Source organism: Cottoperca gobio, chromosome 24 (genome assembly GCF_900634415.1).
Source record: "Cottoperca gobio chromosome 24, fCotGob3.1, whole genome shotgun sequence".
NCBI classification, from domain to species: domain Eukaryota; kingdom Metazoa; phylum Chordata; class Actinopteri; order Perciformes; family Bovichtidae; genus Cottoperca; species Cottoperca gobio.
The window spans coordinates 2,253,755-2,281,693 of record NC_041378.1 but is presented as its reverse complement, the minus strand read 5'-3'; the positions used below and the strand labels follow the sequence as shown (position 1 = coordinate 2,281,693).

General features: G+C 36.7%; 2 protein-coding genes across 2 annotated transcripts in view; one reads left to right on the top strand and one right to left on the bottom strand.

Annotated features, from left to right (window-relative positions):
* The first annotated feature begins 2 nt into the window (after positions 1-2).
* On the top strand, positions 3-12,117 carry rfx6 (regulatory factor X, 6). The gene is given in 21 exon segments (XM_029462799.1): positions 3-159; positions 1,833-1,986; positions 2,187-2,310; positions 2,781-2,842; positions 2,952-3,029; positions 3,346-3,373; positions 4,329-4,436; positions 4,652-4,729; positions 4,814-4,927; positions 5,148-5,197; positions 5,509-5,668; positions 5,754-5,898; positions 6,576-6,685; positions 6,782-6,899; positions 8,365-8,487; positions 8,995-9,201; positions 9,765-10,074; positions 10,279-10,604; positions 10,843-11,015; positions 11,017-11,044; positions 11,864-12,117. Coding segments are annotated over 21 exon segments (2,829 nt in total). The 3' UTR covers positions 12,040-12,117.
* Positions 12,118-27,881: 15,764 nt separating this feature from the next.
* plg (plasminogen) overlaps positions 27,882-27,939 on the bottom strand; it is an 8,293-nt gene continuing 8,235 nt past the window's right edge. Inside the window, exon 18 of the mRNA XM_029425830.1 lies at positions 27,882-27,892. Coding sequence (XP_029281690.1) covers positions 27,882-27,892 — 11 coding nt within the window. The remainder of the gene's footprint in view (positions 27,893-27,939) is intronic.

The following is a 27,939-nucleotide window of genomic DNA, read 5'->3' as shown; positions in this document are numbered from 1 at the left end:
CTATGCCGATGAAACGCAGCAGTGAGAGTTCAGCCAGAGATGGAGTTTTTCTTATTCACTCTCTCACCAAGACTTTGTGCAGCTCACCAGAAGACACACGCACAGACTTTAACGGACAGACACTTTTTCATCAGGAGGATGATTCTGGGATTAAATCAGGTAATTAAACAATCATTCTCAATCATCTATTGCTGCTAGAAAAGCCAAATGGGCTGAAATGTTACAGTTTTATATTTAAATCCTTCTTATATACTAACCATCTTATTCCTCGTTAAAAATACAACTTCACTCCAAGTCTTTAAATCTGAATGTTTTCAAACTGCTCTGGTAAAAAGAAAAGCAAAAGGACTCAGATTGTCCAGATGGGGGTGCTACAACAACAAGATCCCTTTCAATTGTTTCACTAACTTTTTTGGCCCCAAACATGAATAATGATGATGATGATGATGATGATGAAGACGCATACACATCAGGGAAGACGTAATTTAACTTAATTTAAGATAATTTCAACAGTTTTTTCCCAAAATATGTTTGATGCATGACTTTTAATTAATCGTGCAAAATTGAAAAGCTTTCACAGAACAACTTTTCTTTAGCTTTTTTCACAAAAGTCAAGAAAAGATTTTGATAGATGCACAAAAAGCAAACTCAATATTATTAATGTTAGAGCTATTAAATATCACATACACTATTAAAATGACCCGCAAAGTCTGGAAACATATGCAAAGATATTTATGTCGCTGTCACGATTCACATATACATTTGTATTTGTTTGTCATTTTAAAATATACATTTACAAACTCATGTTTTCTGTAGCTGTCAGCTCCAATATGTTAATAATAATAATAATTTTTATTTATTTATAAGTGCACTTTTCATTTATATAAACGTGCTAACAAAACTCAATATGTTGGATTATTCAGGTGGATATATTGGATTTATTTGAGCTCTTGAACGCATCACAAAATGTTCCCACATCCATTATAACTGATATCTAATAATAATAATGTTAATGTTGTAGTTTTTATCATCAGACGTGACATTAATAGTGTTCAAGTGTGTCTCTTTTCTCACTGTGGACTGTCATTTGTTTCAGTTTGCACCAAAAACAAATGAAAACATTCACTTTGAACACAATAACATTCAAAATGCATTTACAGTTTGTGTCTTTGAATGGCTGTGATGCCTTTTACAGTGCTCATATATTCCATTGTTTACTGTGCAGGCAGACCAGATAACAATCTAAGTTAAGTAATAAATAAAAGCAGAGAAAAACTAAATTATCCTTCACTTGTAAGAAACACTGAAACTGAAGTAAATGTAAAAATAAGAACATTATTATTATTAAATCTATATCTACTGTCTGCTCGTGCATCATGTAATATTTTGCTTGACTAAATGATGGCTAAGCAACATTTTCAGGTGACGTTTTTACAATATAATCAAAGATATGTATATGTTTTGAGCAATAAAAGCATATTATATATACATATGTCAGTATGTATGTATGTACAGTATATAGCTACACACCTGTCCTAGAGGGTATGAGCTGAAATTACACCAGAGAAGAAGAAGAAGCTGTTTTACTCTCTTTTAGACAGTGACAGGAAAGACCAGTGTCGGACTAAATAAGTCACGTTATGTAAAGAAATCAGGTTCTGGATTCTTCTGGAGTTTTTCTGAGAGGATATTATGGGTAAAAAGCAGCGCTCATATTTCTGTTTTTATCTACATTGTATGTCGAAAACAAACACATTCAAGTTAATTTTCCGAGACAGCGTAACCACCTCTCTAGTGAACTATGTGCTATATTTGTCCGTGTGTTTTCTCAGAGGCGGAGGACAGTAACGAGACGCCGTCCTCTGAGGAAGACCAGGACCTGGTGGACTTCAACCCGGACATCAAACAGAGCATCTCGTCCTCCAGGAAGACCATCAGTCAGATCATCAAGGACAAGAAGAAGCAGACACAGCTCACTCTGCAGTGGTAAGAGCAGTGAAGAGACACTAATATCCATATTTATAGGTGAGTCGGGGGACATGCTGTCTGCCTTCCTCCATCCTACAAGATGCTGCTGGTGGTGGAAGAAAACGTTAATAAGAGGAACTTATAAACCCTGTGATGTCATGAAATAACTTTTGGATGCACGGCATAAAACGTCGAATCTAACAGACGTGTGTCAACAGGCTGGAGGAGAATTACATCGTGTGTGAAGGAGTGTGTCTGCCTCGCTGTATCCTCTATGCTCACTACCTGGACTTCTGCAGGAAGGAGAAACTAGAGCCGGCCTGTGCTGCTACATTCGGAAAGGTGTGTGAGTGTGTGTGTGTGTGTGTGTGTGTGTGTGTGTGTGTGTGTGTGTATGGAAAGCGCACTTCCTGTATTCTGTCACATGGCTCTTCAGTAATGCAAGGGGGCTTAATGTTTTTTAATTTTTTAATTTTTTAATTTTTTATTATTATTATTAGTTTTAGTAAGAAATTAAAAACTCATACATTTAAAAAAAGGTTTAAGGTTCATAAAATATGACTAAAAATATGAATATCACACACAAGGAATTTGATGGTGCATACATAAAGACAATAAAATAAATTAAAATGTAAAAGAAAAGCAGATATTGAAAGAAATTGAGAAATATTATAAGAATTTGACAGAAAAACATGTATATTGTGAGTTAAAAGTGGAAGAGCTGTGCAGTTTAAAACTGTGTTGTAAACATTACATATTGTTCGTTACGAGGGTACTCTGGAATACAGTAATCTGATTACTTTTCTCATCAGACGATTCGGCAGAAGTTTCCTCTTCTAACCACAAGGAGACTCGGCACCAGAGGACACTCCAAGTAAATGCAAAAATACTCTTTCAGTTTACTTCTCTCATGTTTCTAATGTTTCCTCGAGCTCCAAAATGTTTTCGTACTTATTTGATATTTTTATGTTTAATATCTACAGATACCATTATTATGGAATTGGCATCAAAGAGAGCAGCGCTTACTATCACTCCGTGTATTCTGGGAAAGGTTTGACCAGGTAACAAGTTATATTCTTGCACATTACACTGTGCCTCCATGTTCTCTGCTCATTATGTGGAACCCTAGTGTTTGTGTGTGCAGCATTAATGCACAGTGATGCATATTTGTTCTGCTTATTCTCAGTCTTTGCGGCTGACACTGATGTTTTGTCATGTGAAATACTCCTATAATAACGTAAAACACAAAATTCTCGATGTTTTTACTTTCTCTCAAAGTAATTACTTGTGTGTTTTTATGTGTTTTGCGGTGGTGTTTATAGATTTGTGCGTTTTCTTTCCGTTTAAAAGATCAAATCTGTTTCTCTTTGATCGCAGATTCTCAGGGAGCAAACTGAAGAACGAGGTAAGTGAAGATAGTAAAGCAGAGATCTGCTGAGTGTTAAATATTTCCCCAAGTAAACTAAATTCATAAAACAAAATTAGGAGGGATATTTCAACCCATCTTTCCAAAACAAAATTTTCCTTAACTTCCGTAAAATTTTGTTTTACACAGAACAATATAATTTTAAGTGTTTTAGAAATATGCTCTGTTGCAGCTGTAACCACACCCAACCGTGACGTCGCACCTGCGGTGTCTCAATTTGAATACTTCAGTTAGTACACTGCCATGTCGTGCACGGTGTACACCATGCACTACATTCTGACTGGGTAGCGTTGTCTCAAATCGCACACGGCTGCTGTGCACTCACCGGACGATCACCGCTGTTAGCTAGCTAGCATCGTTATCGTTTGTGGAACCAAATCATTATATGCTGCTCAATTATTCCAATAAAAACGATGGCGTCTGTCCGACGACAGTAAAGAGTGCTGCAGGGATGACGTGTTTTTGTAGGCCGAACCCGGAAGTTACCATCGGCAAGTTCCTTCGTCAAAAAGCCGAGTTTTGGATTTTGGATTATTGCAGAAACGTTTATGATACTGTTCAGCAAGATAATCTTCAGGAATGAACAGCTTGTGTTAATAACCGCAGACCTCGTTTCAGGAATCAAACCAAAAAAACATTAAACATTTATTTACTTTGAGACGAGGGAACCAGAAGTGCTAAATGCTAACAAATGTCCAGGTTTTAGGACTCATTCCTGAGTCATCATCCGGGTACTCATAGTGCACTGCATTTTGCCAAACTTCTCAGTAGGAACGCACTCATGCACTCAAGTGTAGATAGACACACTGAAGTACACTTCTACATCACTGCAGCAAGTTAAGCCACTCTTTACAACTATTTACTCTTTAAACACAATAAATAGTGTCAAGATGAAGGAAATGAAAAAGGGGCCTGATGTTGTTCTTTGTTTCAGGGAGGCTTCACCAGGAAATATTCTTTGAGCTCTAAAACTGGAACGTTGCTCCCCGACTTCCCCAACGCTCAGCATCTTCTCCTGCAGGGAAACATCCCCAGAGAAAAGGTGATTAACATTAATTCATTTTGACATATACAACATATTCTGTGTTTATTTTTGCTGTAAAAACAAGAATATTGGCAGCGATTATCTACCTGCAGAGGTCATTTTGACATGCATAATGCAAATGTACTTACTCTTGACAAAAGTGCATGGACTGTAACTGTAACTGGGTTGTTTGTGCATTAAATTAAAGTCAGATCTTCATCGTCTCTCCGCAGGTGGACACTCTGATCATGATGTATAAAACACACTGCCAGTGCATCCTGGACAATGCCATTAATGTGAACTTTGAGGAGGTGATAGCTACTGTCACACAAGAGCATTTACTTACTCACAGTTTAACATCCACTCCATATAACTCTTCAAATGTTTTGTTTCAGATCCAGAATTTTCTGCTCCATTTCTGGCAGGGGATGCCCGACCACCTGCTGCCGCTGCTGGAGAACCCCGTCATAGTCGACATCTTCTGCGTCTGTGACTCCATCCTCTATAAGGTTGTTAAGAAATGTTTATTTCTGCAGAACAGCACCAAACTCCAACATTTATATCATTTAATCGTTTGAAGAGAGCATTACCCTGCGTAGAAAATGAAAATGACATCCCTGTTGCAGTTTGTGCTTTTATACGGAGAAAGTTCCCGAACAATATGCATGAGGATGGATTGTTCTCCATCTGGATTAACAGAGTTTAATTATGTGTGTCTTGTTTTCTCAGGTTTTAACAGATGTTCTGATTCCAGCTACAATGCAAGAGATGCCTGAAAGGTTTGTAACGTCAGCGTGGACAAATTATTTACTTGTGCTAAGAAGTCAGAAGCCATTTCCTGTCCTGCAGAGAGCGAGGCATGTTGGAACTGATTTTGCTGAAGCTTTGTGATGCCTGTATCTTAGTTTTGGAGTTGTATGTCCATCAGTCATGATACAAGTTGACCATCTTTCTTTACTGTAGAGACGAGGATGCAGTCCAGTCTCACCCAAAATCAGTTATTTGTAACTGCGATGATGTAAAAAGATCTAAAAGCTTGAATTAAATAATTGGGAATTGAGAGGAGATCCGTATAAATGTTGTTCATCAGTCTGTTGGCAGATATCCGCAACTTTGCCAAACACTGGGAGCTCTGGCTCGCCTCCTCCCTGGAGAACCTCCCAGAATGCCTTGCAGCCAAGAAGCTCCCTATAGCACGCCACTTTGTGTCCTCCCTGAAGAGACAGACGTCTTTCTTACACCTGGCACAGGTACGGCGTTCACTGAAGGACATGTTACATCATAATGTCTCAAATATAAACATGATAATGATTTCTGAGGTCTTTTCTTTTGCAGATAGCTCGTCCGGCGCTGTTCGACCAGGCGGTGGTGACCAGCATGGTGCTGGATATCGATAACGTGGATCTCAGCAGCATCAGCTCGCAGCCTCTGCTCAGCATCAACGCTACCGGAGACCAGGACCCCGACATCTACTCTGAGTGTAAGACGACTCGGACCAGAGGTGGAGGAGTCAGATATTCTTGTTTCTTTTTCTGATATTCCATAAATAAAATCAATTATTCAAACAATAACACAGTGTAGAAATACCAGTAAAAATCTAAATCTTAAGTTAAAACACCGAAGTATTAGCATCATAATACACTTAAAGTACCAAAAGTAAAAGTACTCATTATTCAGAATAATATAAATTATATTATTGAATTATAATTATTGATGCAATAATGTTTTAACTGATTTAAATATATATATATTATATAATATATATAATATTTATATATATTTATATATATTTATATATATATATATATATATATATATATATATATATATTAGTTTATTAATATTTAGTATTATTAAAAAGTAACTATATGTAGTATTGTAGTACAATATGGGCTTCAAAATGTAAAATGATAAAGGAGTATAAAATGGAAGTACCTCAAAATTAAACTTAAGTAAAGTAAAGTTGCTATCCATCTGGCTAATATTTGAATATTTACATTAATCAACTGAAAAAATATAAATGATATAACAATATTAGATTATGTACAGTCAGATCTTTTCTTACAGTATTGCAGAAACATCCAGCAGCTGTTTCTGTCGCTCTCCTCTGTATTCATAATGAAGTGTGTGAATTTGTCTTTTTGTTTTGTATTCCAGACGACTCCATCACCGTCTTTCAGGAGCTGAAGGAGCTGCTGAGGAAGAACGCCACGGTGGAGTCCTTCATCGAGTGGCTGGACTCTGTCGTGGAGCATAAAGTCATCAAGGTAACAGCTGTTCCACCTGCAGCAGTGTTTGTCCTGCAGAATGTCCCGCTGTGCACCCAAGCAGTCTTTTTATTTTCTGTCCTTTCTGTCCTTCAGCCCGGAAAGCAGAGCGGGCGATCGGTGAAGAAGCGAGCTCAGGATTTCCTCCTCAGGTGGAGCTTCTTTGGTGCCAGAGTGATGCACAACCTCACGCTCAACAACGCCTCCAGCTTTGGTGGGAACATTTTAAACACCCGTCAAGTGCAAGAGTATTTTTAAAAATAATTTATTTTCCTTTATCCTTTATTTATTCAGGTGCATTTCATTGAGGTAGATGCTCTCTTTTGCAGGAACATCCTAATTAAAATGATTCAATGTTTTTAAGAGCAATTCTACCAATTCAATTCAAATAGTTTTTGTTGATTTTCTAAAATGAAAAAATGTATGATGCACTTTACAACAATATATAATAATAATAACAATAATACTATATAATAATAATAATAATTAGAATTATAATAATAATATATATAATAATAATAATAACAATATATAATAATAATAATAATAATAATAATAACAATATATAATAATAACAATAATACTATATAATAATAATATATAATAATAACAATATATAACAATAATAATAATAATAACAATAATACTATATAATAATAATATATAATAATAACAATATATAACAATAATAATAATAATAACAATATATAATAATAACAATATATAATAATAACAATAATACTATATAATAATATATAATATATAATAATAACAATATATAACAATAATAATAATAATAATAATAATAACAATATATAATAATATATAATAATAATAACAAATTCATTCTTAAGCTTTTAATGCAAAGATCTAGTATTTACTTGTTTAATTTGTTTTAATTTGCAACCTTTCACTGTATGTAAAATTGTTATAAAACAGTGTTTTAAACTAGCAGGACTGGTGGTTAAACATTATTTATTTTACTTGTTTGCCATCAAGTCAGATTTGATGCAATCTGCCAGGGTTGCTTTACACAAAACAGAAAAAGGTTTTTGTTTTCCTTCAAAGCAAACAGAAGTAAAACTGATAAATCAAGATACCAAGATATAATATAAGACGCCAGAAGGCGAGACAGGAAGCAACAGAATTTATGGGAAATATGATGTAACTTATGCTTACAAAGCTATTTATCAGGCAACATTAAAACCCAGTTAATAAAAGCTAAATACTGAACACGGTGACAACGTCGTGATTCATGTTTGTGAAATTAATAACTGTCGCTCAGCTAATTCATTTTGTGTTCTTTACAAACACACACACAAACACACACAAGAGTAATACAAGCCAGCTCCGAGCAGATTGCTACAATAGCGCCATAAATTGTAATGGCCAGACTCGCCTTGATTAAACAAAGTCTTATCTGCGGGTCGCGTGCTCTCTGTTCAAACACAAACACACACACACACACAGACGCACACACACACATATGAATAAACTCTAACCATTTGGTCTGAAGAGTCCCGGAGAAGCTCAAACACACACAGAAGGTTTTAAAGCTACGACCCTGCCGGCCAAACAAAGAGCAGCTTGATATCCTAAAGGTCAAACTGTAGATAACGAAGTCTCAACGCACATTTTTTTGGGTTATATTTCTCATTTGCATTTTCCTATATTGACAGGCTCCTTCCATCTGATCAGGATGCTGCTGGACGAGTACATCCTGTTGGCTCTGGAGACTCAGTTCAACAACGACAAGGAGCAGGACCTGCAGAACCTGCTGGACAAATACATGAAGAACGCAGGTATTAAGCATCGAGAATCATTTATTATCAAGGGAAAGCCCACGTAACTCCAGCGTACAGATGTTACAAACAGGATTATAATAGTTTTTTTAATATTATTCCTTTATTGAACTTGATATAAAACAAAGTGAATTAAATTAAATATAAATACAATAATATAATTGTTAGGAAAGAAAATGTATCTTCTATAATGTATTGTTGTAGTTTTACAGAAGGCATAAAGATTAAAACAGCTTTAAAAATAAACATAATGATAATTACAGTAGAATAAAGCATCATAAAAATAGACAAATAATAAAAATGTTACAGAGCATTAATAAATAGCCATCAAATATAATAAAGGAAATAAAATGAAAGGTGAGAAAAAGGATGTGGCTAAACTTTGGGGTTGATTGTAATGATTTATTTATTTATTTTATATCATTATTACATTACATCCCCACGTACAACATAATGGGTACATACACAACCTGTGGAGCGTTTCACCAGATGTTCTTTCACTTTCAGACGCGAGTAAAGCAGCGTTCATGGCCTCTCCCAGTTCCTGCTTCCTAGCCAATCGCAACAAGGCCAGCGCTGCCATCGACCAATCGGTGAAGAATGAGTCTCTGGGAGAACACGCCTACATGTCTCTGTCGACCAATCAGCAGCAAAGTCTGGAAACGAGCACCGTCCTCTACCAGGGGACAGAGTCTGCTGGGTTCACAGTTTCAGGTAAAACTGAAACACATAGTTAGATACATGGTTTCTATTCTTATTGCAGTTTTACATACTTCTTCTTCTTATTTTATTTTTTTACTTTTTCTATTTATTTGTACTTATTGTGTCCATATGTTGAAAGTGTAATTAATAGAGGCTTATCTTAAACAACCAATGCTCTTGTTTTTGTGGGGGACACAGTCTTGTATCTTTACTACCAGTATTTAACATTAAAACTTAATAAAACTTTATTTATTTTTGTTTTTGGTCGCTTGAACTACTAAATACTATATCTCAGGAACGCCTGGAGGGAATTTCTTCAAGTTTGGCACAAACGGCCACTTTTTGGGGGTCAAAGGTCAAAGGTCACTGTCACCTCACAAAACACGTTTTTGCCCATAACTCAAGAATTCATATGCTAATTATGACAATTTTACACTCGGGCCTTAAAACCAAAACTATGAGCAGAAAGACGCTAAAATGCTCCATAGAGCTGCAGAGATTGGTGCAGTTTTAAATCAAACAATGCTGTAATGTGAACACTTCCTGTCCCTGTGTGTTTCCCTCGTCACACTCAGGTGGTCAGATGGACTTCTCTCAGGTCAGCGGGCCCCTCATGACGCCCCCAATCTCTCCGGCAGCGTTAGTGCACCGAGGCTCCGTCATCAACCAGGGGCCGATGACGGGGAGACCCCTAACGACGTCTTCTTCGTCCTCCACCTGCTCCTCCACCTCTTCCTCCTGCCTGTCCTCTCTCAGCGCCATGACCCAGCCCATCCCCTGCTCTTCCTACCCGGAGACCCTGTACCACTGCTTACCTCAGACCAGCTCGAGTTACTTCCCTGCAGCCGGCGGCTCCTCGGCCTCAAACTACCAGCCTGCACTCAGGTCAGCTTTATTCTGTGCATCTACAACGCGTCCAACGACCCTTACAGTTACATTTTATATCACAATTATTATTCTCTTTTCTGTTGTCTTTATCTTCCTTGGTTCAGTTTGTCAGATTGTTATGAGATGGTTGATCGTGGAGATGGAAATGATGTTTGGTTTTCATTATTAAGTCCAAAGATTTGTTTCTGATCTGTGTTTCAGGCCTCAGACTCAGAGTCAGTGTCTGGCTTCGGTTCAGTCTTCATCGCTCGCCTACCATCTCTCTCGGTACCCGACCTTCAACGACCAACACCTGACCAAAGACGTCTTCTATCACCCGTCGGCGCATCACTCGTCTCACAGCTCCAACTGCTCCCTGACACCTTACGGCTCTGCGGTGCGACCCAGCTACACTTCAGGCTCGGATACAGTCGAACAGGGACTGGACGCTCAGACGGCAGCTCAGATTCTGGACTCAGCAGAGTTCAGTTTTGTGGGAGCCGGACTGAACCCTCAGGGACAGACGTACTCTGCTGCAGGACACGGCGGTAAGGACGACTCGGGATCTACTTCATCACATTATTATGGGCTGGAAAGACTCTACATATTGTTCATGCATTACAGACATCTAGACTCATTGTTTTGTCAAACCGAAATCGTTATATACGTATATTTTTTATTCCTTTAATCATCTAGTGACCTCTCATTGTTGTTAATCCTTGATGGGTCCCAATCAAATGGCACCACGATTATTAACATCAATGCCAAACTTTCCTCCTGTGGCAGGTTACTACGGCAACAGCAGTTACCTGGACAGCCAGCGCATGACATCACTGGTGGACCAGCACGTGTCCGTCATCAGCACCGTCGGCAGCCTGCGTCCGTTCCCCTCGACGTACTCTGAAGTCCACGATCCGCTCAACATCCTGGACGAACCCGGGAGAAAAACAACAGGAGCAGTATTTCATTGAGGCCGAAACTGGAGCGGGTGAGGTTCAAATATCTCAAATAAATCAACAAAATATAAATAAATAAAAGTAAGAAATCCCTTAAAGGACTAGAAATATAAATTAATAATAATAATAAAAACATAATTAAAATAATAGTAATGATTATGATAAAATGTTTATAATAAATTATAATAAATAATAATAACACATAACAATAAATAACAATAAATAATACATAATAATAAAAAAATGATAATAATAATAATTATAAATAATAAATAATAATAATACATGATAATAATAATAATACATTATAATAATAATAATAAATTATAGTAAATAATAATAATAATACTAAATACTAAATAATAAATAATAATAATAAATAATAAATAATAAATAATAAATAATAAATAATAAATAATAAATAAATAAATAATAATAATACATACTAAATAATAAATAATAACAAATAATAATATATAAATAAATAATAAATCATTATAAACAATAATAAATAATAACAGTAATAATAATAAATAATAACAAACAATAATATATAAATAAATAATTCATCATTATAAACAATAATAATAAATAATAACAGTAATAATAATACATTTAATTTATAGAGCGCCTCAGAATACTCAAGTTATGAAGTGAAAATTATCATATAAGACAACACACAAAACATTAATTACACGTAAAAAGCAGTTCTGAAAAGGTGAGTTTTGATCTGGGGTTTGAATTCAAACAAACATAAATATAGTTTATAATAAGAGAATTCCATCTTGTATTGTTGCAAAGAAATGAAATCTCATACATTTGAATACCTTTCTGTTGTTTTCCTCCTGCAGATCATTCCCTCCCCTCGTCAGGATCCGCTCCCTGCATGTTTGGAGTCCCCTCCCCGTTCACCTCCCAGGATGCATTGCTCTCTCAGCGTGTGCCGTCATCGTCAGAGGTGCAGGACCTGGTGTCCTCGCTGCCTCCCATCAACACTGTCTTCATGGGAGCAGGAGGAGTACAATGACGGCCGAAAACACGAACTTCTACTGCAGAACTGTCCTGATGTTCGGATCCTAAATGTGACGAGCAGCCAAACTGTGAGGTACATGGATCCTCGAGTATACAGACATAGAGAAGACTGTTGTTACAGACAATTATCTGTATCCCCTACTGTATTATAAACCAGGAGCAAACGAAAAATATTTATTTGTATGAAATTATGGATTATTACTTTAAAAAAACATACAAATTCTAACAATAATCACTCTGATAGAGATGTTTAAATCATATCCACAACTGTATTTCATGTCATTTATCCCGTGTGGGAACACAGCTTTGTTCCTAAATGACGCCTGAGGGCTTCCACTTGTGTGCAAATTGTTGTAAATAAATCTTTGTTAGTCAGAATGGTGTTCGATATTTATTGATAAGACGACAAAGAAGTGAAACGCAGCCTAACAGCACAGCTTTTTAATGTTATATATAAAGATCAGCACACAGCAACACAGAGTGTTTTCTATCCTCACGTTTCAGAACACGTCGTTAGTTTTGCAGGTCATAAATCAAAGCGTGGGACTCATTCAAATGTTCCCAGGTTGGAGGGCTTCATGAAAAGAGGATCATCAAATCATCCTGAGGGGAACATGAATATCTGAAATCTTTAATGGAAATCTATCCGGTTGAGACTGTTTCACATTGTGAACCTCACGGTGGCGCTAGAGAGGAAACGCCAGAGCTTCACTAAAGTCAGTAGGATTCATCCTCAGGGCACCATCAATGTCTGTACACACGCTCACGACACTCTCTGGAACACTTGCTGAGATATCTCAGTCTAAAACCGTGAATCAGCTGCTGCAGCTCCGCTCGCCACGTGAAGTTGCACCGCGTTGCATCTGGTTGCATGTTTTTCCATTTGATTTATTAGCTTTAATAATGGAAAGGGAACAGTTTGTGTCCTCGCTTTTGTCTTCCTGTGCAGCAGATTGACTTCCAGTCAATAACAGACCCCAATAGAGTCCTTATCTCCCCCGATTCAAAGAGCTCGTGTCAAAGCGGAGGACGCACGACTCTTTAATGGCTGAACTCGGAGATTGCGGGACGGAGTCACAATCGAAAGACCGCGGATCAAAGTTGGGAGCTTTTTTATTTGTAATTATTTGCTTTCTCTGCGGCACAATGGAGGGGAGATATGAGGGAGATAAAAGTGTTTACCAAAATGTTACGAGAACCCACACGGAGGGAGGGAGAGGGGAGGGGGGGAGTAAAGCTGTCACCATGGTGACCAGTCATAAAACCACAAGATCAAAGGAGGATGAAACCGGATTGAATGTTATTTAAATACTTAAACTTTACTGGACTTAACTGTTTAAATCATGACAAATAGGTTTATTCTTCTACTGTATGAAGTGTGTAGAGAATCTTTTACTGTACAGCATGAGTTTAACTTATTCTATTGTTTGTACATTTGCTAATAATTTCCTAGAAAGCACAAAATACTTTTTAGTATTAATTCTAGAACAAATAGGAAAGAAAACAGAAACAAAAAGCCATTTATAAAATGAATAAACAGCTCGATTGATATTCCCTTGAATGCACAATAATAAAAGAATACGATTTAGGAAGATAAATAAGTCTTTCGCCAAATAATTCTTATTAATTTCTTTAAAAGAAAAGCACAATTTAAACCCATTAAAGTATTTAATTTATTGTCTGTTTATGATTGTAAACTTTATTCTCCATATATGGTTAACTCCTATATTTTGTACCAAACTACATTGTTATTAATAGATTATTTATATAAATATATATATTCTTCTTTTAAAAGTGAAGTTTCTATATGTAGAATTATTGCACATTTGTTCATTCATTCATAAAATAAGTGTTTTGTTTTGAAAAACTACAAAAATAAAGATGATGAAATAAAATAAATAAATATTAGGAAGAAAATAGTTATAAACTATTAAAAACTAGCGGTTTTATTTATATAAATCCTCGCTGCATGAGTCAGACCCTCCTCCCTCCTCAAATGGTTTTATACGTTATCTACTCAGGAGGAAAAATCCATTTCAGGTGCTCATGCAGCGGCGCAGGGACAGATGGTGGCATATGTAATGATTACAGAATCCCCACGTTAAAATACTTTAATTACTAAGTCAATAATGGCTGCAACAATTGCCGGAGCTTTAGTGTAAAACAACAGAAGGCGGAAGGCAAACTTTGGGCCAATGTTTAACCAGAACTTTGCATTAGAGCCGATCGAGACAGCCTCCACACACACTGCAGGTAAAACCTTTTCTACGCTGTGTCTGCTGCGAGGAATAACATTATTTATTATATTTTATGGCAGCTACAACTCTCCTATAACAATATAAATGATAAGGAAATGTCTGAACAGAAATTTGTTTAGTTTTTCTGTTTTATCAGCCTGCAAATTGAAAAGTCTTGCAAGTTAGAAGATGGAAACTAAATGCTGTAACATTTTATTTTTGTTTTATTTGCACACACAAAGGAAAAGACAGGGGGAAAGTAAATACAAATTAAAAATTAATGTGCAGGTGAGGTAGAAAAACCTCACCTAACAGAGAGAACATATAAATAAATGAAATATTATTAATTGTTTGAAGGAATATATTACTGCTTTAATCATTTTAATAACATTTTACAAGTAATTTTGTGAGAATCTGATTCATTGATAAAATACAAGATAAAATAAAGGAAATAAAATCATTTATTGTGTTTTGTTGTTTTTCTTTGAGTTCAAATGTAACATTATAAGCAAATTAAGGCAGAATCAATTAATAATTGTATTTTAAAAATGTGTGAAATTTAAAAACTGCCTCAAATTAAAAACTAAAAAGGTCTGTAATTATTCCACACTCCAGGTTTAAATGCACAATACGTCATTTCCGGCCACTAGGGGGCGCACTATCAAATCAATTACGAAAGTTTAGTGGAATCCTTATGTAGCGTGGGATCATGGGAGTTTTGACAACGTAGTCACTTCTCGCCCGTTTAGGAGGTTTTACCGGGAGCCGAATTATTAGAGGTGAGAAAAACCGGTAAAAAACACAATAAAGCAGTTTGGACAGAGGACGGAGAGGCTACACGCTAACCGCTAACGTTCTCTGATAACTTAAGATCCAGACGTCCGATGAATAAGAAACTTCATCTGGTTAAAATATATATAGTTAAAAACAACCAAGATCTAAAAAGTGTATTGTAAAAATGTGAATTTAAACTGGATGAAAAGTAAATTTATGACAGACAGACACAAAGAGGACACGACGCCATTACAGGCAACCAAATGAAACGCACCGTGACCTTCATTAAAATGACAATTTCACTGGTTTTGCAAATTGTCTGAAACATTTGATATATATATATATATATATATATATATATATATATATATATATATATATATATATATAATATATCTAATTTATCATATATATATCTAATATTATATATATCTATAATATATCTTATATATATATATATCATAATATATATATATATATCTTAATCTATATTATATTATCATTCTATTATATCTCTATATTATACTCTCTATATCTAATCTTATCTATCTCATCTCTTCCTCTCTCTCTCTCTCTCTTATTATCTCTCTCTCTCTCTTCTCTCTCTCTCCTCCTATCTATCCTCTCTCTCTCCTCTCCCCCTATCCCTCTCTCCTCTCTCTCTATATCTCTTCTCTCTCTTCTCTCTTCCTCTCTCTCCTCTTCCTCCTCTTCTCTCTCCTCCTTTCCTCTCTCTCTCCTTCCTTCTCCCTCCATCCTCGTCTACCGCTTATCCGGGGTCGGGTCGCGGGGGCAGCAGCTCCAGTAAGGAACCCCAGACTTCCCTTCTGCGGGCCACATCCTCCAGCTCCGACTGGGGGATCCTGAGGCGTTCCCAGTGAGGAGATATAATCTCTCCACCTGAGTCCTGGGTCTTCCCCGGGGTCTCCTCCCAGCTGGATGTGCCTGGAACACCTCCCTAGGGAGGCGCCCAGGTGGCATCCTTACTAGATGAACCACCTCAACTGGCTCAACGCAATATATTTAATATATATATATATATATATATATATATATATTATTTATATAATATTTATATATATATATATATATATAATATATATATAATATATATATATAATATATATATATATAATATATATATATATATATTATATATTATCTGCAAGTTTTAGGTTTATTTTTTTTTATAAATCCAAAAAAATCCCATATAATAGTAAAACACTGACAGGAATCATTCTACTGCACAATGACTTTTACTTCAGGAAGGTTTTAATGCAGGACTTTTATTTTTGACGGTGCAAAGATCTTGATACTTTCCCCCCCACTGGCTCCATAAGCATTATAGAGAAGGTGTAGTTCTCCAGGTGTCCGCTAGAGGGCAACAAACTCACGTATTAAACTTCTGCATGTGTAGCAGCGCTGCAGGCGTCTGTGTGTGTTCAGGAGAGAAAGATCCAAACTAAAATTCATTGATTTGCTTTTAAGAAAAGTCTCTAAAAATGTCTTTCAGTGCAGAAACGCCAAGGTCTCCATTCACAGAGAAATAAAAAATAATCATTTATTGATTTTCAGTGAATCTGGTTTGTTGAGGTTTACGCTGCAAAAAGGAAATGAACACACAAATCAAAAAAACTATTAAATATGAATTTATATTCTGCTATGCTATTAGCCCAAAGCCTCATTAAATATGTTTGTATATAAGTGTAATGCTATCAGGTCTACTAACATTTTACATATGTATGTTCTCAGATTTAAAACAGATTTTTTTTCTGCCTTTAAAAAGTAATTAAAAACATTATTTGCTAATTAAAATCCTGCAAAATTAAAAATGAAATATTTGTCGACCTAGAATCAGCCAGAAGCTGTTTAAATAGTAGTTTTACTAGATGAAGCTCCCAGAACTGAGCATTGACGGAGGACAGTTAGACAAACTGCAGGTCGTATTTTGCAGTGCAGTTTAAAAGTGCAGTTTTAAACTTGTTCTTGTGATTGTTTTAAAAAAGGTCAGCACTAGAAAGTCTGAATGAACGGTGATGGAGAGGCTCAGAAGATGGTACTTATAGTAACAATTATACTAAATAAAGTACGTTGTTAAAGCATGACCCTGGTCCATGCAGTGGAGCTCCTGATGATATCACATTAATACAGCAGAGGTTTAATCTCAGCTCAGGAAATGGCTACCAAGTATTTGTATAATAATTTGTATTTTGTGATATAAAACTTGCATTATGATATAAAGTTGAGTCAGTACGGCTATAAGTATTTAAAAGAAGCTTCATATTCACTGATGTCTTTCAGAACAATTAGGAACAAATAAAGGAATGAATAAACTAAACTAAAACAAAGATTTAGTAATTAAAAGCTCAAGATTAATGAAAAATGTATAACATTTAGATTTATTACATTTACGAAAAAAAACAGTTTAATGTAATTATTTAGCCTTAAAAAAAGAAACTACAAAGTTTTAAAAAATGTACCAGTGGAGGAACATCAACTCCTTATACAGATGGTGTGGGATTAAAACCAAGCGCCAACATCTGCGTCTGAAAAGTGAAGAACCTTAAACCTGCATTCTCTCTAACAACCAGCAGGGGGCGACTCCACTGGTTGCAAAAACAAGTCCATGAGAAAACTTCTCTTTTGATTTATTACCTCAGTAAATATTTTCCTGACGAGTCCCAATAATACGTCTTATAATAGGTATAATAAGTCTTCAATACCTCATGATGTTAAAATTGTACATTTTGTTCCCATTTAGAGTAAAATAGACGATAACGCAGGGTGTGCTTTAGGGCGGGGCTACCTTGTGATTGACAGGTTGATATCGGTACGGTAGAGAACAAAAGATGGACACAGACACTTGTAACTGCTGGAGTTGTAAAAAAAAAGATAAAAGGTCATAAATAATATGCAAATCGGAGGTTCAGAGAATAACGATGGTGTTATTGTTGATGATTTTCTGACCCAATAAAACAACCAAACCAGCCGTGTGTTAATCCTTCTCAACGTTTTCAACTTTTCTAACCAGCAGGAAAATGTCCATTTGCTGGGGACTACTTTCAGCGGCGGATTAATTCAGAATCGGTGCTCCAGTGAGTGTTTAGGTGCAACGTTGTGGCTCATTGATGAGTTTTCTAATAGTTTCTGAATACGATTGTTTTTGTTTGGTGAGTTGAGAATGAGGAAAATATAAAATATTGCCAGACTAAAATCATTTACTAACTTAACCTTCAGGTCGACGACTTCTCAGAAAATTGGGTTTAGCATTGTCTATATTTTAATTTATATTAAAACAAAAAAGTCTTAATTTAATTTTACCGCTTATTCTCATGAATCTCGTGTTTTGTTTGAAATAAAGGCTCGTGTCTGAAAGTATACTTGAGTGTAATTGCGAGCTCAGGTACAATTTTTCATCTCTTACACACACGTCATACAGTCTTACAGTATAAAAGAATCAAACTATTCACCACAGTCAAGCCCGTCCCTCATAGAAAAGACGACATAAAAGACTTGAGGCTTCTCCTCTTATAATACTCTTACCTTGGCGAGTCCCACAGACGTTAATAAGACTCTTATGGGGTCCTTATCTGCGCCTCAAGAGCTACTTCATCAAAATCAAATTTAATTTGTATCGATGCTTTCTTTAAAAACTTCCAGCTGCTATTGGTAACACTGCATATTATTACTCAATAAGATATCCACTATTGAATTGAAGAGTTTATATTTATAATGGGTCTGCAAAACTTAAAACATTGCAGGATTCTTGTCATGCAAAAAGCTCAGCAGGAATAGTTTGCCTTTCAACTTAATGCAGTTTCTAATTTGAATAGATGCCTTCATCCTCTCACATGGCATACAACTGAAAGGACACGAATACCACCTCGAGGTCTTTTCTGAGACAGTGAGAAATTGCAGAAAGAGAGAAAAGGAACTATTCTTTTATTGATCACAATGTGCCATTTACACCCTGCGTATTCAGCCTTTAAAACATCCAAGGTAAAAGCTCCGGCTAATCTTTGTGTGCTTAATAACATCTTTTCTTTGGTCGTCTGAATACAAACCGGGACGTCTTTGCTACACCTGTCAGAACTTTGTTTCAATAGAGTCGTTATGGATCCGGAAGTGTCCACGTCGCAAAGCTATTCACGTACAACACCACAGAAAATACACATCACAGACTTCTCCTATAAAAGCAGAGCCAACACTCGGCACATCCCGAGTCTGCACATCCCCGGTGCTGTGGCTGAACTCGAGCTAACTGCTAACGGAAGCTACGTCCATCTCTCGGGGCTGCAGACAGATACACACTCAGAGAAACAGCCTCCTGGCACGAAGCGAGGTGGAGCTCTCATTTCTGCCACTTCTGATGTAATCCAACAAACAAACTATAAACTGTAGATGGTCTTCTTCTCTCTGCACTCAGCAGACTGGAGCTGCAGTGACTCACTAGCACCTCTAGAGGAACACGTGGTATTGCAGCCTGGACGGAGCGCAGCTAGCTGTTAGCATGCTAACTTCAGTGGATATCTCTGCAACACACAGATGTCTTTAACGTCAACACTGTGACCTCTTCACACTCTGTTCATGTTAGTTCATTGTTTTAATGTTTTAATTGAACCTTTAACCAATAGTTTAGCTTTATTTGATATGTGCATCACAGTAGCATTGTGATGTAACATTTATGCACAATGACCTGATGCACTGATTAGCTAAACGCTAATTTGCAACACGTGTCCACACAAGGATTTTAAAAGAAAGTTCAAATAGAAAAGGAAATACATCTACAAATACATTCACAGATGACGTGTCTGCAGGGAGAACAATGTTCTTCCTCTTTTAGCCATTTAACAATTTCGCTGAACTTAACCAAGTGCTATCAGTGCCGAAACATACCCACACCCAAAACATTTAATCATGCTTTAGTGTCAAATGTATGTTATATTGTAAGGAATGAAATATGTTGACATTGGCAGAATGCCCACGTTCATTAAAATGTTTCATCATGTTTCTCCCAAGATATGTTCCTTGTTGATAAGTAGCATTTACACATCATAGCTTAACAAACATGGACGATGAACACAGCTCCTCATTTTGTCTCTTGATAAAATAAAATAAATTAAGTACATCGGAGACCTCTTTATAATCCACTTGAATTTTGGGGTCTCTTCATCGCCGGACAGATAGGTCGACCGGGCCAGGCTCTGAACATGTACAGTATTTCTTTAAAGATGATCCACCACAAAGTAAGTGAAGGATTGATGCAACACTTGTACGATACAGTGTTATGATCATATGAATGCAATAATGAAAAAACGAAAGGGAATTCACTTAAGTGAATATTCAGTCCAAGGGCAGCGGGAGTCCTGTTGTTTACTGGGCTTCCACATGAATGGCAGACAATCCTTTTTGTCCCTTTCCTTGTCCCTTGAACCTTGAAGAAATTGTTTCCATTTCTGAACGACACTTAATGCGTCAGAAACACAATTTAGCCGGCGCTGCTAATGGACATTGAACCGGCAGACTTGTGAGAGGAAATTATAAAAATGCAACTTTTTCTAAAACCTACACCCTCATAGAAAGGATTCCTTTTAACACAACTCACTAGCCGAGAGGGAAAAGTATGATTTATTTTTTCTTCAGGATTTGTCCTTGAGCAAACAACGGCCACGTTTTCCTCACGTCTCTGAGGAGAGGAGAGGGAACTTGTTGCCAGACACTTAGAAGAAGAAGCATCGTCTTTGAGTTGCAATGAAGAAAAGAAAACGCCAGGATGTTTTCTACAGTGGGGACATATGTATAATAGTATTATTAATTCATCATTTTGATTAAACAGATAATAAAAAAGAACATATGGTCCAGTCAGGAGCAAATCTTCACAACCCTGATCTGCATTACATATGACGATTGTCAAGATAGTTGCCAATAAATGTTCTGTCAATCGACTAATTGATTAATTGACTGATTGCTTCAGTAGTTTACTTTTACTTTATACAAAAACATCATATTTTATAAGCTATTTATATGTTTTGTAAAGTAACTAAAGCTGTCAGATAAAAGTAAATAAAAATATTTCCCTTTGAAATCAAATGAATCTGTACACCTTCGATTTAATGGTGAAGATTATTACTTCTTAAAATGACTTAACTGAGTGGAAGTTCATTAGTTATTTGTTCTACATTATAGAAGAAAAATTACAATATTTACATGTTTTGAAGTCAATCTATTTTGCTATTTGAATGTAGTTTTGAATAAATAGTACCATATGCTTATTCCAGCGTTCTACATTATTCAGCTTCTTCCATAGAAGGTAAATCTTCCTTAATCTCCATGATTAAACTTTTTCAAAATTGCCCTTCTTGGCTAAAGGTCCTTGAGGAGATTTCTTTCTTTTAATGAATTTCATTTATCAATTTCACCTTCTTTAAGAAGAAAATTCAAGGTTGGCCACGGTACCGAGACTGCTTCACTGCAGACCTCCTGATTGCTGCGAACAAATGACACGGCTTGACCTTAATTTGACGTTGGGCTGATTGATTCTTAATTAAATCATAGTTTTCTCATAGTTTGGGCAACAGTAATTATTGTGGTGTTCCCCAGGGAACAGCCTGAGGGCCTCTGTTGTTTTAATTACAGAGTATTTTTCATTAAGAAAGCAGCTCTTTTGTACTAATGTTCACTAAAGATACCAGAAATAGTGAGTGGATGACCTTTAATCTATCTATTATCGTGTTTACTGGCTGCTAGTTCACTTACTTTTATAATGCTGCTACTTCTTATTCTTATTTTATCATTATACATGGTTTGGCCTCTTTTGTTTAATGCTAGCCTCATCAAGTGTCCCCTAATTGTCCTTCTCTGCTTGTTGTCACTTGATTCTGGTTTTTTATTTAATTTTGCTTTAGCAGTAAAAGCTCTTTTGTTGCGGTTTGGTACAGGAGGACCCAAATGCAGTAGCCAGAGGATGATTTTATTTATTCTTTATTTACGAAAGCTTGCAAAAGATACAAAGTAACAAAATAAAACAAACCAATCAGAGCAGGACACGAGCAGGACACGAGCAGGACACGAGCAGGACAGACAGACAGACAGGGACATATACACACAGAAACTAATGAAGGGAACGAGACACAGCTGGGGGAGAAAGGCACAAACACAAGGGCAGGAAGTAACACAAGACATGGCACAAGGGGAAGGGAACATTTCAAAATGAAACAGGAAACAGAACCAATATCATGACATCTTTTGATTTCACCAGCATTAGAAAATTACCTTTTTTAATTTGTTTAAATTAGATTGAAGTCTTCATTGGCTAAATTCATTGTTGGTTTTGATAGGTCGTGTGGGATTTCTTGATAAAAAACAAGATAAATGTTGATCCTGATGTTATTTTAAGACGATAAACCTATAACAAAACTACATTTTAATAATAAAAAATCCCATTCTACACACATTATTTACTGCCTGAAACTGTTGTTTGGTACTTTTAAATTAATAGTTTTTCTAAGGTTTTCTTGGATCACTGAAAGTTTTATTTCTTATTTTCTATATTCTTATATTAAAGTAAGTTTAACCTCATCTTCAGATCATTACTGTCACTCTCAGTCAAAAAACCCAATTACAGATCCTGGATGTGTGTTTCTACTCCGAGATATTTTATTTAACTTTCTGTTTAATGCCAGTCCTGGTCTGTGTGTGTGTGTGTGTGTGTGTGTGTGTGTGTGTGTGTGTGTGTGTGTCTGCTACCTGCCTGTCTGTGGTTGAATAAAGGAGTATTCTGTATTTCTGTATTGTCGTCGTCCTCTCCTTCTTCTCTGACCTTCTATTGTGAGTTGCTTAGAGACTGACAGAAAAGAAGCGATGTCAGTCTGACCCTTTATATCCTTCGCTCTCTCCCCTCCTCCATCCTCCCCATTTACCTCCATTTCTCGAACCGTCTTCCCCCCTCGTGTGTGCCTGTCTTTGTTTCTGTCTCTCCCTTCAGATATCAAACATGCTCTCACTGTCCTCTCGTATTCACAGCACCGAGTCATCCTCCCATACAATGTTGGTGGTGTCTGGGTAATAGGGTGTGCACACAAACACACACACACACACCCTTTATTCACAGCTTCTCATTGTCCCCACTCTCTCATTCACACGATGCGAGACAGTGGCCTTGGGATGGATGTGTGTTGGACCCTCTTTGCCCTGTAAAACATTTGATTTTTTACCGTTTGCCTTCATGTGTTTATGCACATGCAGCAATCACTTAAATTGAGTCTAAATGGAATTGATCAACCCCCCAGCTGAGTGGCCGTCAGCGTTTGTATACCAATACAAGCACCAGCTATAGCGCAAATTGATTGATTCCCATTTGTCTGTTGTCTGTTTTGCACCTGTGTTGCTGAGAGTGAATGGGAGGAATATGTCACATAGTGATCTTTCTCTTCTTAACAAGACAATTTATCAGGTGGCTCCTAGGTCCTTGATGAACGTGGGTCTTTTCATAAGCCAGCCTCTTTATCTGCCAATTCAATGAAAACCTTCAACAGAAAAACACAGAAAAGAAAAACCTTTTCCTCATCATAAAGAAAAAAGGGAGTAAATGACAAGAAAGGCAGCGCTCCTTTTCTTCAAAGAAGGGTGAAGATGATTCTTCTGAATTAAGGAGCGAGGAAGGTGTAGCTAACGAGGCGGTTCTAATTAAGAGCATCCTGCAAGGTTACGACTTGAAGCTGAGAAGCGGGAGAAACAAAACAATGTTTAAGGGTTAGCATAAAGGAGCTGAAATGCGAGAAATGTTTAGCAAATGCTTTGCTTTTGCTTTGCGTAATTACCAGTTGTGTGTCGTTTGAATGGTCTGCATGACTTCTGAGCTTGGACTCCTGGGTGATGGAATATATTTCCCCCCAACAAGTGTTGAGCCCCGGAGCCTGACACCTGGTAACAAGAATGTAGCCGCTGCCCCTTCTGCCTTTATCCTGGAGACCCCCTTCAGCTAATCAACGACAGGTTAGAAAGAGAGGCATGGACGCAAGAAAAGACGGCTGAGGAGATGTAGAGCAGGAGGGATAATTAAAATTGATGTAATCAGGAATCTACGAAGAAAAAGAAAAGGAGCATCCTAATTAGTTTGGTTGATGTATTCACTCCAGATTGTCTTATCTGGTTTCCTTCTTGCTGTACAAGGTTATAGTTATTTAGAGCTAATAATATATATAATAATAATATATAATATATTATAATATATAGAGATAATATATATAGAATTATAGCAACGGTAGAAAACTCGAGTTATACCGTGATTAAACAGAGCCAGGTAAAGTAAAATAGAATTAAACAGATCTATTTTGTTACAGTGACATGTTTTTTATTATAATAATAATAATAATAATAATAATAATAATAATAATAAGCTTTATTTGTACAGCACCTTTCATACAAGAATTGCAGCCCAAATTTGTACAAAATTATACAGAGCATTTACAGTACAATAATCACAATGTTGATGTAAATGTGAAATAGCATTAAAAATAGCATTAAAAATAGTATTAAATAGCAAAATAAAAATAGTAAATAGCATTAAAAATAGCATTAAAAATAGAATTAAAAATAGTATTAAAAATAGTATTAAATAGCAGAATAAAAATAGTAAATAGCATTAAAAATAGCATTAAAAATAGCATTAAAGATAGTGTTAAAAATAGTATTAAATAGCAGAATAAAAATAGTAAATAGCATTAAAAATAGCATTAAAGATGGTATTAAAAATAGTATTAAATGAGTTTAAAGTGGCATAAAGTAGAAGCATTAAAGATTTTATAAAATATCACCATTAAAAGGCTAAAGTAAAGAGATATGTTTTTAGTTTACTTTATTGTCGTTTTTCTGCACTGTAGCACATTATGTTTGAAGTTAAGACGGGCGACGGACGTGTCGACTTTCACCTTTAATTGTTCACATCCATGTTCCGTGTTTTTAGACAATGCAGCAGGATAATAATCTAAAACAATGACTGGCTTTAACACAGTACAATGTTCTGCAGCCTGTGAAACCTGCCCTTGTACCGTAACTATTAATGTCTCCCCATCCATCACCGTCGAACAAAACAGAAAATATGTGAAAAGGAACTGTGAAATATACAATACAGGGGAAGAACATATGTGAACATCTGCAGTTTCATACAACCAAATATTAAACCTCAATTCCCTCAAGGCTAAGATAAGCAGAGAAATAAAATATGACATTGAACGGTTTATATTTTTCTATTTGAGCTACTTTCTTCAAATAAATAGTCCTCATAAAAAGTGACAGTGTGTTCAATGGATGAATGACTTTTTTCAATTAATGGTCCCCTGATTGTACTAAAGCTGAACCGGAGTGTGTTGTTCTGATTTGGTGCAAATGAGGACAATATGTGTATGTAGTGACCTCATACCCTATGTTTAGCTGTAAACCTTCACATGACCTCGGCCTCTCTTGCTTTCACAAATAAATAAACACACACACACACACACACACACACACACACACACCACCTCTCCTCCAACCTCCAATTCCTTGTTCCTCCCATGTTCCTCTGCTGCCCTACTAAGGTTTCAGTGCTGCATCAAACTTAGTGAACACACACACACACACACACACACACACACACACACACACACACACGGCCGGATTTCAGGGACATTTCTAACTCGGGTACATGAGATGAGGGCAGCCACATGACTTGTGATTCATGAGGACGCTCATAGAGCTGTCACACTAGAGGCAGGTGTCTCACACACACAGACACACACACACACACACACACACACACACACACACACACACACACACACACACACACACACACACACACACACACACACACACACACACACACACACACAGAAAAAGGGAGTCTGACCTCATCCCTAAACACTGCAAGATGGTGGTTGGATGGCTGGCAGAAGAGTCTTGTTGCCGGTCACAGGACACACACACACACACACACACACACACACACACACACACACACACACACACACACACACACACACACACACACACACACACACACACACACACACACACACACAGAAGGTATTTCTAAATTGTGAGTTGAAACCTGATCAAGCTGGCGGAGCTACATTATCATATTAAAAGTTATGACTCGTCCTGCTGATATATGCCTCCTCCGTTTTCTCTGTCGCACCATTTACTCATCGGCACCCATCAGCGCCCAAAGGTGCTGCGTCTTAACATTACTTCCCCACCACATATACACGCAAGGCAGGTAACAGGTTACGTTTGATGTTCCTGGCAAAAAAAGCTAAATAAGAAATAGTAATAAAAAGTCTTGTTGTGCTTTGGTTTTGAAAGTAGTTTGCAGCGAGAGCTTCACAGGGATCACGTATCTGTATTTAGTTTAAAGGGATTATGCGGTTGAGGAGATTATTTATAAGCTGTTGGTCTTGATGAGTTGGAGGTGGGGTTACATAAACGAACCAGGCTGTTAGTAATAATAGAAGGAGCAGTGAAGACCCCGCGGCCTCAGAGACAAGTGACCCCCAACGACGAAGAAAAGGAACCTCAATGCAGTGTAAAGTTTGTAAATCACGTTATTGTCTTTAACTTTAACTGATTTTATTTTATCTACATTGTGCCTTGTGTAAAGCTCTTTGAACTGCCTTTGTGTCTTGTGTCTTTGTCTTTGTATAAATAAATAATTCTAAATAAATCTAACTGAATCTAAATCCACAGAGACGCGTTGACAGTAAAACCATTGTTTTCCTGCGGTACTGCAACGCGTACGTTGAGAGACAGAGAGACAGACAGAGACCATTTCTTACCATGGTCCCACCACTGCCTAAGACTGTTAAAATCACTCTTCCTTTGCCTAAAAACACTCCAGAAATAAATAAAAGCTTCTCTAAAATTTTTATCAAATGTTAAAACTGAGTTAAAGTGCCAGTATGCGCTTCTTGGCAACACATTTCTAATAAAAACATTACATAAAAGCAAAGAGTGATCGGTAAAACCAACAGGTATAATATTACACATTTTAAAAATGTTAAAATGATGTTTAAAACAATAAATACGATCTAACCTGGCAGAGGAAATCCTATTCCCTCTGCAGTGGGACCATGTGTATTGTTTAGCCTCTGCGTTCATCCTCCTCCATACATCCACCAGACCATGAGAGCGGACCAGCTGCCTCAGAACATGCTGGGACGCTGGATGCGGCTCTGCGTGGTTCCGATCTAAAAAAGCATTTTCTGTACAGTTAAAATCCCCCCCCAAGAATAAAAAATCCTCCGAGGCACAGCTATTTAAAACATCATTAATTTTTTGTAAAAACAACTTCCTCTCTGCACCGATTGTTGGGGCATACACATTTATAAAAACAGCATTAAAAAGGTCAAACCGGGCTTTTACTAAAAGCAACCTCCCCTCGATAAAATGCTCGACCTCCAGTGAGACTGGAGTAAAAGATTTGGAGAAGAGGAAGCCCACTCCTCCACTAAGAGATGTGTTGTGGCTTAAAATGACTTCCCCTTCCCACTCCCTCCTCCAGTCTATCTCGTTAGAGCCGTCGCTGTGCGTCTCCTGTAAAAAAAGGACATCAATGTGTTTTAATTTTGCAGTTTCATAAATTTGTGTCCTTTTTTTAAAAACTCTGGCTCCGTTCACATTTAAAACACCCACTTTAAAAGTATCCATGGCTGACATGTTAAAATAAGAAAAAATAAAAACAAATAAATTAATTAAGACCCCCATCATCACTGTTTATTTGTTTTTTACTTTAAGCACCAGTTTTTTAATCTATAAACCTCCTGCTCAATGAGGCCAGACTCTTTTTGGCTCATATGGAATCTGCTTGAGCGACAGTAAACGAGTAAATCCGGAAAATAATCTCCATA